Source organism: Ambystoma mexicanum, chromosome 2p (assembly GCF_040938575.1).
Source record: "Ambystoma mexicanum isolate Mex_15411 chromosome 2p, UKY_AmexF1_1, whole genome shotgun sequence".
NCBI lineage: Eukaryota > Metazoa > Chordata > Amphibia > Caudata > Ambystomatidae > Ambystoma > Ambystoma mexicanum.
Genome location: NC_090923.1, coordinates 448,700,816 through 448,719,330, shown reverse-complemented (window position 1 = coordinate 448,719,330; position 18,515 = coordinate 448,700,816). Strand labels below are relative to the sequence as shown.

Here is an 18,515-nt window from a genome sequence, read left to right as displayed (position 1 = left end):
TTCAAAGGTTGATGCCTTACATGGTCCATTTTCAAGATGGCATTCTAGATTACACCAAGGCACTCAAAAACCTCAATAAGACTTTGGACAAAATGCTGGGGATTCTGCATTAAGCAGAGTTCTGTTCATGAATGGAGAAGTGTAAGTTCAAACCGCAAACAGTAGACTATTGGAGATCCGATGTGTGCAAAATTTGCCCACACACAGACAGAATACCAAACAGTACAGGGTTGATTCTAAAGACAAGGGCATATCCCATAACGAATTATTCAATTAGATTTAAACAATACAGTAATGACATCAAAAGAAGATTAGAATGGAAAGCATGAACGTGCAGGCATGGCAAAGAATTCCGTTTTGAACTCGCGTAGAAGGACTAGAGGGGATGGGGCTGATCTCGAAGCACAAGGGAATGGAATTCCAGAAACGTCAGACTGGAACAGAAAAGGCCTGATGTGGGGTCTGAGTGTTTCTAACTTTAGGTATAGATAAAGCAAGTGGCCTACAACTCCAGGGTTAGCTCGCAGAAACCATGTCAGTTAAAGGAATAGAAATTCTGCATGGACCAAAACAACATACTGATGAAAATAAGAGAACAAGGGTAGAAGCGGGGGGTGGACAAAAGCAGTCTCCCCTACCCCCTGCAACCATACAATAAGGTAGCAAAGGAAATAACTGCATGACCCGAATAAACCTTCAGAATTGACCAAATAAAACCACCAAGCAGGAGCAGGGCCCCTATCATAGATACAATCCCATGAAGGGCCCTTCCAAACCACCTGGCTAAGAGAAGTGTAAATGAGGATATATATGCTAGTGCGAAGCATGGAATCAAAGCAACAAATGACTGAATTAAAGTTCAGCATCCCTCCAAAATACTGGATGATTCAAGGCTGTATGAGTTAAGGTTGGGATGGACTACATTGGACCAATGGAGAATATGCATCCATTCAACTGTTTTGGCATAGTGCTGGTGCATTATTTGAGTAGATGGAACTCCCATTTTTGGTCACAAATAAGCACCAAAGAATATGCAAGTAAGCCAGCATATTACATAGAGAAGCATACCCCAAAGAACAAATAACAATGGGGTCTAGTTATGCTCTAATGATATGCATTCCAACATCAAACAAGCGTAAACAGCTTTATCATCCACAGGCCAATGGCCAGGTAAAACGGGTGAATAGATTTTATACATTTAGATACAACTTGCTGCAGCTGCGGGTCTGCAGGAAAAGGAAAATTGCCATTACAGCAGTTGTGGCCATTGATGACTCCTGTCCAACACAGTCTCGGGGGTCTACCCATTGCACCTAGTAAGAGGGTGCAGGGAATCCTCCAGTCTTATAGCCACAGATTAACAAGTACACAAGCAGAAAGACAAACCATTATAGCAGGCATTTTGCACCTGGTGAAGAAACATCAAAAGACAAGGGGATTATGACAAATAAACCGATAACCCTGCTCAATCACTCGTGGTATAATCCGTGCAGAGGGGAAGAGGTCACATGTGCAAGAAAGAGGGCACTAAAGCAGCATTAAAGTAGGGAACATCGTCGAGCGACAGCTCTGGTGATCCTGCACCAGGCCCCTATCAAGAATGCCACTCCTGCTATCCCTCTTTTGGCCCCTGGTCGTAGACGTTTATGCCGCCAAACCACATCACTTTATCAGTGTGCTCCTACAATTACCACAAACCCCCCGACCCTTCCCTCTATCTGTAGAAGCGTTCCTGCCCACACCGACCAAGCTTTGGCTAAAGCCGGTACACGATGGTGGTAGCGGTGGTGTGCTGCGCACACCACTTCTTGGCGGTTTGTGGCTGCCCACCATACAGAGCTTTTCAGTTTCCTAATATGATAGTGTTTTGTGTCAACACGTCCACAAGCCTGCAGTTGGTTTTCATGGTGCGTCGGGTCATGCTGTACCCACCCTGAAATTCTAAACCTGCCTACTTACCTGGCCACCCCCACACGCCAATCTCCAATTCAAACGGTAGCCGATATCCTGGCCACTTCCAGTTTAAAACACAGATGGTATTCGAAAGGCCCTCATCGTCCAATCCTAAACGTACCTGCTGCTATGTATGCTCCCTCGACAAACTATACTGTAGTGGTGTTTGCCATATTGTTTGCAATGTATGAACATAGATTGGGTGACCTGTTACGCGGTGGCCTACGATGAAGGATTGCCAGGCAGTTAGCAGGTCAGTAGTGCCCCTGATATAGTCGCCGCCCCCCTCCTGTGTGGCTGTGCGGTGCACGGAGCAGTGCCTTTGGAGCGCTGCGGGAAAGCACGCGGGGTGTGTGGCGCTTGCACTTCCCGTGTAACCGGTTCCCTCGCTGCGCTGGGGTGTCTCAGCGGGGTGGAGCAGAGGGACTGCACCGCTTGCAGCCCGTGACGTCGAGGAGGCTTCGGGCGAGAGCGGCCCAGCCACCCCCCGCACTCGGGAAGCGTGACACACTCTGGGCAAGGGCACGGCCGCGGTGCCAGCCAGGGCGCCTTATCTCCCCTCCGAGGGCGGGGCCGGGCGTGCAGCCGTGACGTCGGCGGGGGCGTGGCCAGCAGGCCGAGTGCCGCTGCACCTCAGCATCGGGAATAGTCCGGGAGCGGGCCAGGGAGTGTCTGCGGCAGGGCAGCGCGAGGCAGCTGCATGCACTTGCTTGTCCTCCGCTTTTCACGGATGTTGGTCATGGATCACACGGTTCTGAAGCGGACCCCTGGAGATCAGATGTAGCCAGGTGAGAGGGGGCAGCGGCGCTATACCCGCGAACGGTTGGCGCTATACACAGAGCCCAGCATATAGATCGCGAGTGCTGCAGAGTTAAAGGGCTTCTAGACAAGGGCGCAAATAGCCCGGCGGTGTCTTCCTTGGCTGTTTAACCATGTGCTCTGGCGGGCGCCTGTGCTGACACGTGTTAACATGTGTGCTGTATTGTCCCTTTTCCGAGCAAACACCCGCTGTGTTGTGAAGTGGCGAAACACACGGTCCCCGGAAATGGAACTGCACCTTTTTCAGGGTTCCAGACTTTACCAGTGTTTTGTAGATGGGCGCGATCCCGTCTCTGGCTGTACTGCAATGGGACGCATATTTCCGTGTCTGTAGGAAAAAGCTATTGCACTGTAGAAAACACCCCTGATAACCCAAAAAGGGGTACATCGGCATTTTTAAGGATGCCCCCAGTGAAGGCAATGGGAGGCCTTTGGTTGGCTGGGCATGGGGGCATCTGTTGTTTTGCAATATGCCGTAGCATGGGTGTGTATTGTAGCGGGCGCAAACTGAACACCTCTGCCTAGGACATTGCACGTGCGTGTTGGCCGTATTACAGGGGGCGGGGGGTGTCCAGCCCGAGGCTTGTATATGTACAGTGCATGCGGATTTTGACTTTTGGGCCACATAAAGTGAGTTGCCGAGAATCACAGGGCCGCCCCTAGAACAGAAACCGAGCCCCAAGACAGTGGACGTCAGCATGCCTATTGCCTTGCACATTCCTTTGCATGTGAAGTGCCTTTGCATGAGCTCTCCCGTGTCTCTATGTGGCATCACTCTATGCCTGGGTTTGGACTGCTAGGATGTCGATCGGAAAAGTGCCAGCTAATCTTTACAGTGGGTTCCTTGGCGGGTTTCACTTAGAGTAGCCATTGGGCATCAGTCTGAACCATACAGCTAGTGACCGCAGATTCATGGTCACCTGTCTTCTTGTAAATGTATGCCCACTGTACTCATATCCAATATGTGTACTGAGCGGCATGGCCGCTCCTAAAGAGACGAGGTGGTGAGATTTGCCCAAGATCACACGGCGTACTAAGCTATTGGAATGGGAGTTAGCGCCTGTGTGCTTTGCTTGCGGATTTGTTAGAGTAACTAGAGCGACATCACATCATGTTTTATAGGACAAGGACAACCCTGCTGTGCACTGCGGGGGCTCTGCAGGCCCCACAAGATTGACACATATGTGCCAGACTGGCAGGAATATTTCACCCGCTCTCCATTTTGTGTCACGCCACCCTGTCACATGCGGTGACATTGGGATACCGGGGTTAGTGAAGCACCGCTTGAAATTTTGCTCGCTGGAGCTGTTTGGAGAGACCACGAACATATCGAGTTCTCTTGGACTACACACACATGCACCTTTTTTTCTCCAAACAAGGTTTTGCTCTCACGCATAATGTCAAACTATGATTAGGCAATGTTCCTTGAATCAGAACCACTGCACTTCTCACCCATCCCCAAAATTACTGAGCGTTTGCTGGCTGTACTTTTTACTTTTGGGTATATGCAAAAACGGGTGCATTGCAGTGACACTGGGAGGGAAATGGAATGTGAGTTTGCACACAAAGCTTGGGGGGTGGTGTTTAGTTATTTACTAGCCTATTAACTAGCCATTACCATGGCCATGCTATTTCATATGGTCATTCACACCCATACCTGCCCACAACACAGCTCTAGTCTTGGGAGGATAATAGCTCAGGGGCAATGTGTTCGCCTTGGAAGCAAAACGACACGAGCACCACAGATTCGGTCCCCGAGTACGCGCTTAGAAACCTCTGGGTATTTAGCGGATTATAAATAACCTATCAAGTTATATAATATCAAACAGTACGATGAAACTATGTACTGTAAGTGCCCACCAGTGTTATTTCAGAGCAGTCTTCAGAATGTTAATCACTTAACTGCAGCTACGCACTCAATACTGGTGTAGTAAATATTTCTTACCTGTGCCTTCATCAACTTGATTTATAAGCAGTATGGCTGTCCTTGTACTGAAGTCTTGTTCAAAAACATTGACAAAGCCAACAGTTTTGGCTTGTGTATAGGTATTACGTAGCTATTTGCCAGACACTGCTTTTATACGCCCCGGTACACACACCACTTTGTTGCTGTCAACTTCTTTTGGCAAGGTAGTGCCATTGTGGCAGTGCCTGGTGAATGCCTGTCCTATATCCACACAAAAGCCCAACCTGTTGGCTTTGTCAATGCTTGTTTATTATTTCTTGTGGCACGTGCATGACTCCACAGTGCGGACCTACGGTTCAGCAAATGGATGCAGTTATCAGGCGGCACTATGATAAATGGGGCTGCATAGTGTGGTGTAATCATGACACTGGCAGAGTTGACTGGACGGTTCAGTAAACTCCTGGCACCTGTTGAGACCCACCTGTGGCCACAACTTCTCTACCTTGCTTAGACGGCACAAGCCTACTATGCTCGCAGACTCTGTGTCCAGACACCCTTTTATCATTAGGAGGGACACTCGTGGTTCAGATCGCTTTCCCTCCTCGCACCCATCGGTTCCAACCATGATATGAGAAGATCTGCCCCTTTAAAGGAACTTTAAAGACCACTTCCTCCAAATGGAAGAGTCCCGCTCTTCCCGTTCTTTGTGACCACCTCCTCTCCCCGCTTTTGCCATCACTTGGTTCAAGTCCATTACTTGCTCTGGTAAGGACCTCCATTTGACTTAGTCGATACCGCATACTGTCTGTCTACCCCCCTGCTCCCCACCATCCACGGCTCACTTCCTGGTGTCTGCTACCAGACACTGAAAAAAGCCCTATGTTTACCTTTTGATGTACCCTCAGTGCAGAGTTTCTGTTCAGATGCAAACCAGTTAAAGCATGTGAATGACGCAAGTGTTAATATTAAGCAGGATGGCAGATGTGCTCCGGTGGCTGGGTACAAAAGGGAGTCGGGGGAGACAGAGAATTCATATGCAGGGCTGAGCCAGAGCTGATCCAGGGTGACAGAAGTAACCACATTTCCTCCTTACTCTCCAGGATATTGGGTTCCACAAATCTGTTCTGGTCTGGATCTCCTCCTACCTGGACGGTCGATCCTTTAAAATCTCTTGAACCCGCAAACTTCTGATCCCACCCCACTTCCTGTCGGTGTCTCCCAAAGATCAGTCCTTGGACCTCTGCTCTTCACCCTCCATACCATAGGAAGACTTATTTCATCCTTGGGATTTGACTATCGCCTTACTGCTTATGGCACTGAAATATTTTTCAACTTTCCTTCCTTCACCCCAGCATTCTCTGAAAAAAATACGAATTGTGTCACTGCAATTCACCATTGGATGGCTACCAACTGCCCCAGCTTCCAATGCCATCCATACCCTCCTATCTCCTTCCCACCCGAGTTTCTTGCTTCCTCACGCAAGGATTGTAATCTTGGGGTCCTCTTTGATAGCGACCTATGACTGCAACAAGTCATCACTAGCACGTCCTCTGCTGCTCGCCTTAACCTCCTCACTATTCAGAATATGTCCCTTTCATACTATCCACTCTACAAAGACTCTAATCTACACTTGTGCTCAGCAAACTGGACTACTGTTCAAGTCTACTCCTTGGCCTCGGCTCCTTCCTCCTGCTAGACAAAGTCCACAACTTTGCTACCCACCCTCTCTACAACCTTCCCAGATCCTCCCCCACTTCTGCATACCGATCCCATGCTGGCAGGATCTCCATGCACAACTGCACTCTTTTCAAGTTCATTCTTCTAGTCTACAGAGCTAGCAATGGTCCTGGTGCTTGGTGACTGCCTGATAGTAGCTCAGTTTACTGGCCGTCTCATTCCCTCTGATCCTCCTCTGCACTCAAACTCACCATCCCATACCCTCCCTGCGCCTCCTCTCGCTTTGCTCTTCGACCCTACTCACCCAGCCCACTGGAACCCACTGCCCATAGCAATCAAGGCCCGACCAACTGTCGATCTCTTCAAAGCTCGGCTTAAACTTCACTTACTTGATGATAAAGAGGTGTCCTAATCGTTTACACCCTCAGACACTGGCTCACCACTTGTTCTCATCTTTATGCTATTGTACAGCCCCCTTTTGTGGGAATGCCTCCACCATCTGTAAATGTGTTATTGTAAGTAATTTCTGATTGAAATTAACATCCCTGATCTTCAAATACATTTAATTGTGAGAGGCAAATGGACAGGAGCGCAGCCAGCTGTCAGTTGTTGATGGTGAATAAAGAACACCTTATAAAGATGTGTCAAAGGATGACACTGTGCTCCTGTAGGCCTTCTCACACACTCGAGTTTTACATTTGTCATGAAGTACCCTCTTTACTAATGCCCATATGAGATTCCCATGTGCCACCCTTTATGCTGGAGAGGCCATTGTAGGCCCATGGTTTGCTGTACAGCAGTAATTTGCATGTGAGGAGACATAAGTGCTGCATATTAGAATTCAGAAACCCACAAGTCCAACCGAGTATTAGAGAGAGGCAGATGATGACGTAACAGCTCACAGAAATACTGCAAGTCACATTTTGCATTTCAAGCTGTTTTTAGCACACACCAGTTTGCATTCTTGTACTGTGCGTATAGTCCGCTTACATTATAAATGCACTACAAGTATTAGGGCGCATTACGAAGTGAGCATGAAATCCGGCGAGGGGGCCTTTTCGGTGTGGGTGTTTGACTGTACGGTCAAATATTTTAATGCAACAAAATGTAGGGGACTGAAAAGTTCATCCAACGGGGTAGAGGTTCAGATACACTTGGGGTTCAGGTGTAATCGGGACATTTCTGGCCAGTGCGTGCATAACTGCATGACTGTGTCTTAATAAGCGCCATTGCAGTGTGATCACCCAGGACATCTATTAGACGGAGGACGTTTTCCGGCTGGGCACATGTGTAGTTAAACCGTGTGTGTGAAGCTTTTTAAAAATTAATGTATATTTTATTTGTTTTTTAACCAACTGCAATGGCTGTTGTGTTTTATGGTTTCTTCATTGAAGAGGCGGTGTCATAAAATATATACAATTACACAAAAAAGATTGGACTTATCCCCGTTGCAACTGAATCTTATGTTGTCTCGTACCCTTAATGTAGGTCCTTAGTCACTGTTTGAACACTTTGTGAAAGAACATCAGCCCAGTTTGCCTTTTAAGCCCCCCACCAACTCTGCCATTAATATATCTTCTGAGTAACATTTGCACGCTGTGTGAAGGAAAGGCAGAGTGTCGCAGCCGACCCAAACACTCATAATTAAACGTGTTGCCTCACATGGGCCGGCCGAATGTGAAACTTTCTTGCCAGAAGCCGCGTGCCACTCCAGATAGAAAACCCTCACCTAGCCAGGAAGACACCGGAAGTGCTGGGCTGGCGGGGTTGCTCAGCGAGGCCAACTTGTCTGTGTAGACAACTGCTCACTTTTGTATGCAGCTTAGATTTTTTGGGAGCCCCGGCGTCATGTGTGGCTCTCGCCTGGGACTGTGCACTGGGCAGTCACTGGCTCCAAACGAGGGGCAGTCGGGTGACATTGGCTCCCTCGCCTTTAGTTTTAACACTGGCTTCAGAACTTGGGCCAAAACCCGTGCGCTTCTCTGGGCAAACACTGCCTGTGCCTCAAATTGTAAATATGTGTAATGTGAACAGATATATCAAAGATAGACAACCGCAGAGGGTGCTGCCTAGTAGTGTCACACTGACCGACCCTCCTTCTGTCCTGAGTTAGACACACACCATAATGTTGCACCATAGATGCGGGGAAAAGACAGGGCAAGCACCGTCTGTTATGTTTCTGTAACCGCTGATTCTGCTAGCTTGTGGGTTTCCTGCACAGCTCAAGCGGCCACAGCCATACCGCAGCCACAGGCATATAGGTTTTCCCGGGTTGTTCTATGCCTGGAAAAAACAGGTGCAATCCATTGTCACCAGTTGGGCAATGGTAACTGGCATTTTTGGAATGGCAGCTGCCATCTTGGACATGCGTGCCTTTTGGGCATCGGCTTAAAGTGTCCGTTTGCGGACACCTATGTGATCCTGGGTCTCCGTAGATATCAAGGAATACCTGTGGGTATTGGCTGATCCGTGGCCGCCTTGCGCAGTGATGCATTAGAGTGCCAGGGAAGAGGCCGACCATGCACCAGCGCAGTTGCTCTTGCTCTTCCCACAATTCCGTGGCTGGCATCACAATGAGTCCCTAAGTGTGCCCCGGAGGTCAGTCTGAACCCGTTGCCCAATAGATTTGGCTTTTATAGCTGGAATTTTAAGGGCATTTACAGCCTCAGTCCGGCAGTACTTGCAAGTACGCGCTTCTATTTGGTGACTATTTGCTGTGCTGCCAACCTGATGCCGCCTGGTGGAGAACAGGCACACCGTGCCCCTTCCTTGCTGCTTTCATATGCGAGGGGTGCATGTCAGCCCTGCAAAGTCCCCTAACTTGAGTGTAAATTTAGGGGGGACAAGGGTTTTTGTCCCCCTACAACTTTTATGGCACAACATGATGCCCCACTCATTTGGCAGGGCCCCTTTCATTTGGATGCCATGCTCCCCCCCCCACTCCCAACATTTTCAATAAAGTTACTCCACTGGCCCCTTAGTCCCTCATCATTGCAGCTTCTAGAAGCCCCAGTGAGAAAGGCCGCATCTCTTTCCTCCTGGCACTACTAGCAGTCATGTTCCGGGGATGGCATCACCCCTCGGCTAGGAGGGGGCATGATATTAATTTCCCTTCAGGACCGATGCCCCTTCGAAGCTTTATATGTGTGGCACTGCTTTGCACGCAGAAGGATGTACACAGCATGGCAGGTTTGTGATGCAATGCTGGTTCCATCCAATCACCTCTGCCCAGTGTCACTTGCATTGCAAGAGGTGGCAAGCTGGTGGCATGTCACGAATGGGCTAACATTAAAAAAGGCACTGCTTGGAATATCATACGGAATTAATGGTTCTCAATGGGCTCTGAAGCCTGTGATTATACAGCTCCTGGAATGTACAGACTAGCAATATTTTGGTTTACCAGTCGCCATCACCATGAAGGGCAGATATTGACATGGTGGGAGGGTTGTTTGGGTTGTGGCTTCCGTGTAAATTTTCAAAATATCTAACCAGGCTCTCTTTTTCCATTCATCCTTTTAGTTATTTCAGTGGAAACAGCTGGAGAATTTATACTTTCGCGAAAAGAAATTTGCTGTGGAAGTGCACGATCAGCACAGGTGAGACACATTTATCTCGTACGTTTAGAGCTGGGTTAGTATGTGCGCTTGCCTCCCTTCCAGAATCACGTGCAATGGTTCTGTTGTATAAAAAACAGTGTAACTGGATTCTCAGCTGGCCCTTCCAGCTCAAGGACTGAGTGGCAAGTGTGGAAAAAAAACATGCTATTGATCATTGGTATAGCACATACCAACACAAACCTAAGCTTCTTTTAGTGTTTGAATAATGATGGAAGAAGGACGGGCTGAATCGGGCAGGATTTGCGCCTTGACTTGCAGGTGCCACCTGGGTGGGCGCTCACATCTCCAAGTTATCCTACTTATGGTGATTGGCAAATAGAGCAAAGGAAGCCGGCCAGAAGCCTGGAACCTTTGGCTCTTCACATGTGTTTGACTACAGCTACCATTTGCCCTAGCCATCATGGCCATTGGAGAGTGATCATGGGAGCCGTAGTCCAAAACATCTGGAGAGCTGCAGGCTACAGCCCACTGTAAACAGTCGATTGGAAAATGTGAAACTTGCCCTGTATAGTGTTTCTCTCTTATGCGATAGCATGTTGGCGTGCCTCAGCATTTTACAGAATATAATTACGCTACATAAATCATCGTTCTATTAGGTTTTGTGATTGTGATGGTTAAAGATGGTGGGTAGTTCATCTTATTGTAAACCGCCATGGTGCTGTCTGAGAGAGCATGGAAAAGTCTGCAATTATTTGTTAAAGTATGCAGTGTTCTGCCTCGAGCTACCTTTCAAAGCAAGCCCCGTCTTATATAACCCAGTTTTGTTAAATGTTGTGTGTTTCCATACCATTCAAAGGCACCTCATAGCTATCCAAAGGTATATTTGGGGCATTACAAAAATGGAAAACGCCCAGGCAGCTTCCTTTCCTAGTGAGTCACTGAGTGTGGCAGCATTGTGTGAAGCAGCGGGTGGGTGGGTAATTCAGCACATTGTAAACTATTGTAATAGTTTATGATTGGCCAGCTAAGTAGCTCCTCTGATTATTGTAATACTGCCTGATCATTTCGATAGCTAGATAATGTAAACTCTTGTAAAAGTGTGTGAACGTTGGGCTAGATGTCTCATTATGCAGTCATCTGTTCTGCCTCCATTCTGTAATCATTGTGCCTGGTATCTCATCATGTTGTGACATTCTGTGGTATTTCACCATCCTGTGAATGATTATGAAACTGTCATAGTTGGGATACGTCATTCACCTTGCTGTATGTCATTGTGGCATTCTTTGATGGTCGGGCGGGATAGTCCACCATGCTGCATATGATTGTTGTGTGTTATCAAAGTTGGGGAAGATACGTCACCATACGTGTGATATGCTGTAAAGTTGGGGAAGATATTTCACTATGCTGTACATTTGATGTTATCGTATGTTATAAAACTATTAGACTGCTCCAGTCACCACCACAGTGGTCTTGGGGCAAAGTGCCTTGTCTGAGAAAATGGCGTGCTGTGCCCCCACCCATGGTAACAAGACTGTGGTCTAGGGAGGAAGAAAAGTGAGCGGTACGGGAAGTGGGAATAGGAAAGCAACACAGAACGTACACATTGGGAAGACGCTGTGTGGTTGAGGTGAAGTGATGTTGTGTAAGTCGGGGAGTGTGGTGGTAGACAGTGGATCAAATGGAAGGCTGGCCATGAAAGAGCGACCATCAGAAATCTCGTGGCAACAAGCTCTTTTCAGTGATGGTGGTTTATAGAACCTTGAGAGGAAGTACTACAGTGAGTGCAAGCATGGTTTTGTGATGGCCCCAAGATATGCTCGTGAAGCGCTTGAGGTCTGAAGGCCAGAATCTTCAGGTAGCTTTTTTAGGCACTCGTTAGCCTTGAATATAATGTGAGGCTACCAGAAGTGAGGACAGATATTTTGCTGTACTCTAAATGAGTGTGATAAGTTGTATCAGTTTGGGCAGAAGATTCATTGTAGTGCACATGGTTGTGACATCCAGCGATTATTTGCCAGATGACTCTTCATACTGTAAACTCTTTATATATACGTTGTTGGGACAGATAACTTGTATACTAGGACCTGGTGCGATATTCGGGGATCGCTGGCCAGATAACTCACTCTACTTGTAGATGTGTTGTTGTTCTGTGTCTGTCGTGACTCATGACTGATCATATTTTAGCACCTTCGGCGGGTGCGTCAGCCAGTCAGGTTGCTCCAAACCTGAGCTGAATCTAATGGTTCAAGCCTGGGTTCGACTCGCCATCCGAGTGCTCGATGGACCCACCCTCCAGCCAGCCAAGCCCACCTGCCCCCCACCTCCCACCTTCCTTTCGTGTCCCCCTCTGCCCAACGCACCCAGTCCTAAGTCCCTCACCGACACGCCTCCTTACCTTAGTGGCTCCCTCGGGCCTCCTGAAACAGTGCTTCCTGAATCTGCCATGGAAATGGAAGAGGAGCTTTGAACGGAGACACGTCTTCCATTTCCATAGCAATTGATCACCACCTCATCACTTTTCCGGCCGCAGTGAGCAAAGCATGCATCCGTTTTTTCTTTTTTAATTGCTTTTAGCACCCTGTATATAGAATGCTACTATAAATATGCACCCATTCAGTGAGCTTTAACGTCCTGGTAATGTCACTCAGGCCCGGTATTAAGGCCATCACTTCGCTCTAGCCTATAACTTGGGCTTGGGCTGTTACTGGCTGGTGATCCTACCAAACCGGGTACTTAGTTCTATTTTGAGCAAATAAGATATTCTGTAGTAGTCGGTGAGACACCCGAAAAGGACTGAAAAAGATTCTGTGTTAGATGGGACAAATGACTTATTCGACAGAAAACATATGTTATATTCTGTGATAGTTGGACTGGATAATTCACCATCCTGAAAATGATTGTGAAATGCTGCGGTATTTGGTACACCTAATAAATGATCATGTCATTTATTGTGAGATACTGGATATATTGGACAGATAGTTTATTGTACTTTACATGGATGCGATATTCTATGATATCTGGGATGTTCTGTAAACTGTCTTGATATTGAGCGATTGATTGCCGGAGGACTCCTCCTACTGTAAACTTTTGTGCTATTTGGTGATATTGCACTTGGGACAGATAACTCTGCTGGTCCAGATATCTCACCCTACTTCAAGCGGTGTTGACGTTCTGTGGTAGTCCAGGCAATGTGACGTATCGTCTTGTAAACATTGATGGTATTCGTGGATAGTTAGTTGAGCCACTCATAGTGAAGGTTGTTTTGCTGAGTTAATTGAGACACGTGGCTTACCCACAGAAAACAGCTGTGATATTCTCTACTGTTGATACCAAATAATTGATCATGATTGCCCACGGAACATCATATTGTAAATTGTTGGGATAGTTGCTGATAATCGGACCAGATAACAATGCTACCATAAACTGTATGTATATTGCCTTTAACTTAGCTCAGTGCAATACGCACCTCTTCACAGTCTGGTAGGGCGTCATCCTCTTGTCACTGTTCTACCTTCAATAAATTGAGTGCCATTGTTGTTTGCAATGAGGAGACCTCTCCCGACAAGGCCGACTTAGCCTTTGGTTCTTCTGGGCCTGATACGATGAGTACCATTGAGTCGGTCTAATACTCACACAGGCTATTCAAGCAGCGAAAGGCAATTCAGCTTCTGGTGGGCTTTGTTTAAACTCTTCATATTATATTCTGTTATAAGTGTGACTGGTAACTGTTGCAATATGTTGTTATAGTTCTACGTATTAACTGTTGGAATCTTTGGTGGTCAGTCGAATATATCTATTGATGCCGAATTCGACTTGCATAAGCCAGCAGTGTCGGAGCGGGTCGTAGTGTGGCCCTGATGGGGTGTCCCAAGATGGTAGTCTGTGAATAGAGAGGAAATATATCAAAGAGCCAATCTGTGGAAAGATATGACATTGGTACTGCTTATGTCACACTTGACGTGTGTATGCCCTTTCTGCTGATGATAGCTGGCAGGGTGGTGGTGGCAGTGGCATCTGTGGATTGCAGGTTTCCCTTGTGGCTGGGATCCATATGTGGATTGAATATTCATTCAGAGATTGATTTGTCGCTAGTGAGATTCCCAACGCAGGGACACATAATATGGGAGGTGGAATGTGAAAATGGCCCCAACAGCGTTTAGCCAGCGTGGCGGATTGGGGCGCGCATGGGCGGGCCAAGCAGGAAGGGGCACTAGTTTGGGGAGGGGCAGTACATTGACATCACTGGCAGTTGCCACCGCTCGGCACCGAAAGTAGAGTGCCAAGGGCTCCTGGACGGGTATAAAGAGAAGGGGCGTAAGGTGCTCCCCCTCTCTGTTGCCCTGCCCATGACCAGTAAACTGCAAAGGCAGCAGCTTTTGTGTTTTCCCACCCACCCTTAACATCAGGGGTTGAGAGGGTGTGTTGAGGTAGGTTGGGCAGTAGGTTGGGGCACATTGCCTTGAATTTGAGCTAGGTGCTCAACCATTTGGGTCACTGGAAGCACGGGAGGGGAGATGTAGGGCTTAATTCAGGTTATGGTCCTAGGTTCGCATGGAACAGTGAGGTGTCAGACCAGGGTCTCATAGAGCCGTCCTCGCCGGTCCGTGCAAGGGGGAGCTGGTCTGGTCGGTTTAGGGGGGGTCACAAATTTCCCTCAGGCACATCCTGGAGCGTAGGGGGGTGATGGCCACTGCCACTCCCCCACGCTCATGTACATAATGATGACGTTATTGATGATGCATTGATGACATAATGATGATGTAATTGATGATGTAGTATTTGATGACGTCATGGTCCGTCACATTTTGATGATGTAAAAGATGTCATAATAAATTTGGTTTAATGCCATCCAAAGATTATAGGTGTCTGGTGTCCCTCGCGGCCCCTGCGCCGCCCGGACCCATGCATGTGTCAAGGTCATAAGTACAGTTGTCATGGGAGGGATAGGTTGCACTGTGTGGAATGGGAGATAGTGGGGGTTTGCAGGGTTGATGCACAGAAACGTGTGCGAATAATGAAAGGGGGCACTGAGTGGAGTATGTTTTGTATGATGACTTCTCTGAGGTGTGTGGGTCACGTCTAGGGTGGCAAGTGGTAGTTATGGTGAGGAGAGTGGTGCTTCGTATGACAACCTCCTGTTGCAGTTTTGATCCTCGACGAGTGTATCCGTGTGAGTTGCTGGGTCATGAGAGTTGAGCTGGGGTTGTATGTCCAGTTGGATAAGCAGAATGGTTGCTGGTCCTGAGTCATCGGTGTGTGGCTGTGTAACTGGTGAGTGCGTGCATCTGTGTGTGGCAGCCTGCAGAAGTGTGACTGAGTTTGAGGCATTGATCCTGGCTGTTTGTGTGTGGGAGTGGTTATGAGGAGGACAGTGACCGAAGCACATGGTGTTTTGGTAGGTGTATTTGTGGTGCAATGCGGTACCATAAAAGTATGATGTTGCGTGTGTGCGGGTTTGTGGTGTCAAGAATTATCCTGTGTGGATGCAACGCCAGAGAAAGCCACTTTGTCAATATACTTACATGTTCTTGTCTTGCAGCATCTGTGATTTTCTGCTGTTAGATATCTATATATTTGGGTTTAATGTGTTTTATGAGTCACCATCAGGTGGAAACTACTTTGCGCACCTGATTGCTGTCCATTCTGATTGGAATCTTGTTAACTCTCACGCCTCTGCTTCACCCCCAGAATCTCTGCGTCCAGGAGAACCTTCGGCCAAAGCGGGCTCGTGGTGCAGACCTGGTATGCCAGCAATTCCCTGATCAAGACCATCTGGGTGATGGCCATCAGCCAGCACCAGTTCTACTTGGACAGGAAGCAGAGTAAGGTAACGTGCCAGAGAGTGATCTGCACAGTTCAGTTCACAGGCTTTTTTATACCGTGATAAGTATCCGGTCCAGCAGTTTCTCAGCCCGCCACTTGTAGACCGGGGAGCGCAGAGATCAAACAATTAGCCCAGGATCACACCATTCGGCAACAATGGAAGCTAGGATTAGAACTGAAGTGTATAGGGTCCACAGCAAACAACTCAGTCCCTACCCCTCCTCTCTTGCTTCTGTCTTTCAGTGCTCAAAAAGCACATTCACTGTGAACAAATATGCCCAATTAGATGAAGAAATGTACAACCCCCAAAATAGGGCCCAACTCTCCTTGTTTAGGAACGAGTCCCATTCTTTGTGTGCCATGCATGTATTTATTATATTTATTAATTTAATTTACTTTCCGCTTCTTAAGACATTTCTCACACTAAGTGAACACGTCGATTAAATTCGCCGTTTGTATGCCTCGCCTCCCCCCTTGATCTTTGCCAACCGTTGGCCTGTGTGAGATGGCAGGGCCAGCATATCACTTGCTGAGCCCACGTGTCTCCCTCGGAAGCAGCACTCACTCTGCTGTTCCATAGTTCAATGATAGTTCCTGACCCGATGTAGGCATGCAAACAACGAGGGCCTAATTTAAAGACCCCAACCCCCTGAATGCCTTTGATGTGGGATGGGGAGGCCTCATACTGTGCGACCTCTGGGCCAGGGCCGGCCGCATCTAATGATGGCGCTGTGCTTTCCACCAGGCGAAGATTCCCTCGGCAAGGAGCCTGGACGACATTGCAATGGAGCTGACTGAAACGGGCACCTCGAGGGGGACCAAGATGGGGGCCCTGGAGCTCAAGAACCCCCTCATCATGACGAGCAACGGCAGTTTGATCTCTCTGGGTAAGCTGCATTTCATTCCAGAGCACTGTTAGGGATTGGCCTCGCTGTGTTGAAGAATAGCACTATTATTTAAATGTAGGAAACACTGCTGCAGAGGCCCGAGGCTTCGTGGGGTAGAGGAAAATATGGAAATTACAACAAACATGCACGGTGGGACTGGGCCATACAACTGTCTCGGGCACCAATGAAAAAGTGCCACACTGTTGCAAATGGCTATTTATTTTTCTTGTGACACTGTTTGAATAGTAGCCAAGGGGGAGTTTTTTGATAAAAATGTGATGCAAACTGTGCATTTTAAAGAATATTTATTCAGCAAAACTGGTCAGAACAATTAGCCGCATAGTGAAGTAACTCATCAAACTGGCCCACAGTGGCAAAATTACCCACTTTGACCTTAAGGTAGGAGAATTACTGACAGCCCCAGAGGAAAATCTATTGAATTCCCGAACATGCCTCTGGAAGACACGTAGGAAGGGCAGAGTCAGTCACGTATCAAACCACTCATGAGAAGAGGCTGACTCTGCCACTGCTCTCGCAGCCTTCCAGAGACACTGGGGAGACTGACTCTGCCACTTCTCTGCCAGCCTTCCAGAGGCACTGGAGAGACTGACTCTTCCCCTGCTCTGCCAGCCTTCCAGAGGCACTGGAGAGACTGACTCTTTCCCTGTTCTCCCAGCCTTCCAGGGGCACTCGTGAGACTGACACTTTCCCTGCTCTCCCAGCCTTCCAGGGGCACTGGAGAGACTGACTCTGCCACTGCTCTCCCATCCTTCCAGAAGCACTGAAGGGACTGACTCTGCCACTGCTCTCCCAGCCTTCCAGAGGCACTGGAGAGACTGACCCTGCCACTGCTCTGCCAGCCTCCCAGAGACACTGGAGAGACTGACTCTTCCCCTGCTCTGCCAGCCTTCCAGAGGCACTGGAGAGACTGACTCTTTCCCTGTTCTCCCAGCCTTCCAGGGGCACTAGTGACACTGACACTTTCCCTGCTCTCCCAGCCTTCCAGAGGCACTGGAGAGACTGACTCTGCCCCTGCTCTTCCAGCCTTCCAGGGGCATTGGAGAGACTGACTCTGCCACTGCTCTACCAGCCTCCCTGAGGCACTGGAGAGGCTGACTCTGCCACTGCTCTCCCAGCCTTCCAGAGGCACTGGAGAGGCTGCCTCTGCCACTGCTCTGCCAGCCTTCTAGAGGCACTGGAGAGACGGACTCTTCCCTTGCTCTCATAGCCTTCCAGAGGTACGGAAGGGACTGGCTCAGCCACTGCTCTCCCAGCCTTCCAGGGGCACTGGAGATGCTGACTCTGCTACTGCTGTCCCAGCCTTCCAGAAGCAGTGCAGAGACTGACTCTGCCACTGCTCTCCTAGCCTTCCAGAGGCACTGAAGAGACTGACTCTGCCACTACTGTCCCAGCCTTCCAGAGGCACTGGAGAGACTGACTCGGTCACTACTCTCCCAGCCTTCCAGAGGCACTGGAGAGACTGACTCTGCCCCTGCTCTTCCAGCCTTCCAGGGGCATTGGAGAGACTGACCCTGCCACTGCTCTGCCAGCCTTCCAGAGACACTGGAGAGACTGACTCTTCCCCTGCTCTGCCAGCCTTCCAGAGGCACTGGAGAGACTGACTCTTTCCCTGTTCTCCCAGCCTTCCAGGGGCACTAGTGACACTGACACTTTCCCTGCTCTCCCAGCCTTCCAGAGGCACTGGAGAGACTGACTCTGCCCCTGCTCTTCCAGCCTTCCAGGGGCATTGGAGAGACTGACTCTGCCACTGCTCTACCAGCCTCCCTGAGGCACTGGAGAGGCTGACTCTGCCACTGCTCTCCCAGCCTTCCAGAGGCACTGGAGAGGCTGCCTCTGCCACTGCTCTGCCAGCCTTCTAGAGGCACTGGAGAG

The 18,515-nt window shown here is 48.7% G+C and overlaps 1 protein-coding gene across 3 annotated transcripts in view; it reads left to right on the top strand.

Moving 5' to 3' along the window:
• The window catches only part of FRMD4B (FERM domain containing 4B), a 1,720,334-nt gene that overhangs the window by 1,647,357 nt on the left and 54,462 nt on the right, over nucleotides 1-18,515 (top strand). For all 3 annotated transcript variants that reach the window (XM_069643814.1, XM_069643813.1, XM_069643812.1), the window contains 3 exons: nucleotides 9,875-9,951; nucleotides 15,601-15,739; nucleotides 16,481-16,622. In XM_069643814.1, coding sequence (XP_069499915.1) covers nucleotides 9,875-9,951; nucleotides 15,601-15,739; nucleotides 16,481-16,622 — 358 coding nt within the window. The remainder of the gene's footprint in view (nucleotides 1-9,874; nucleotides 9,952-15,600; nucleotides 15,740-16,480; nucleotides 16,623-18,515) is intronic.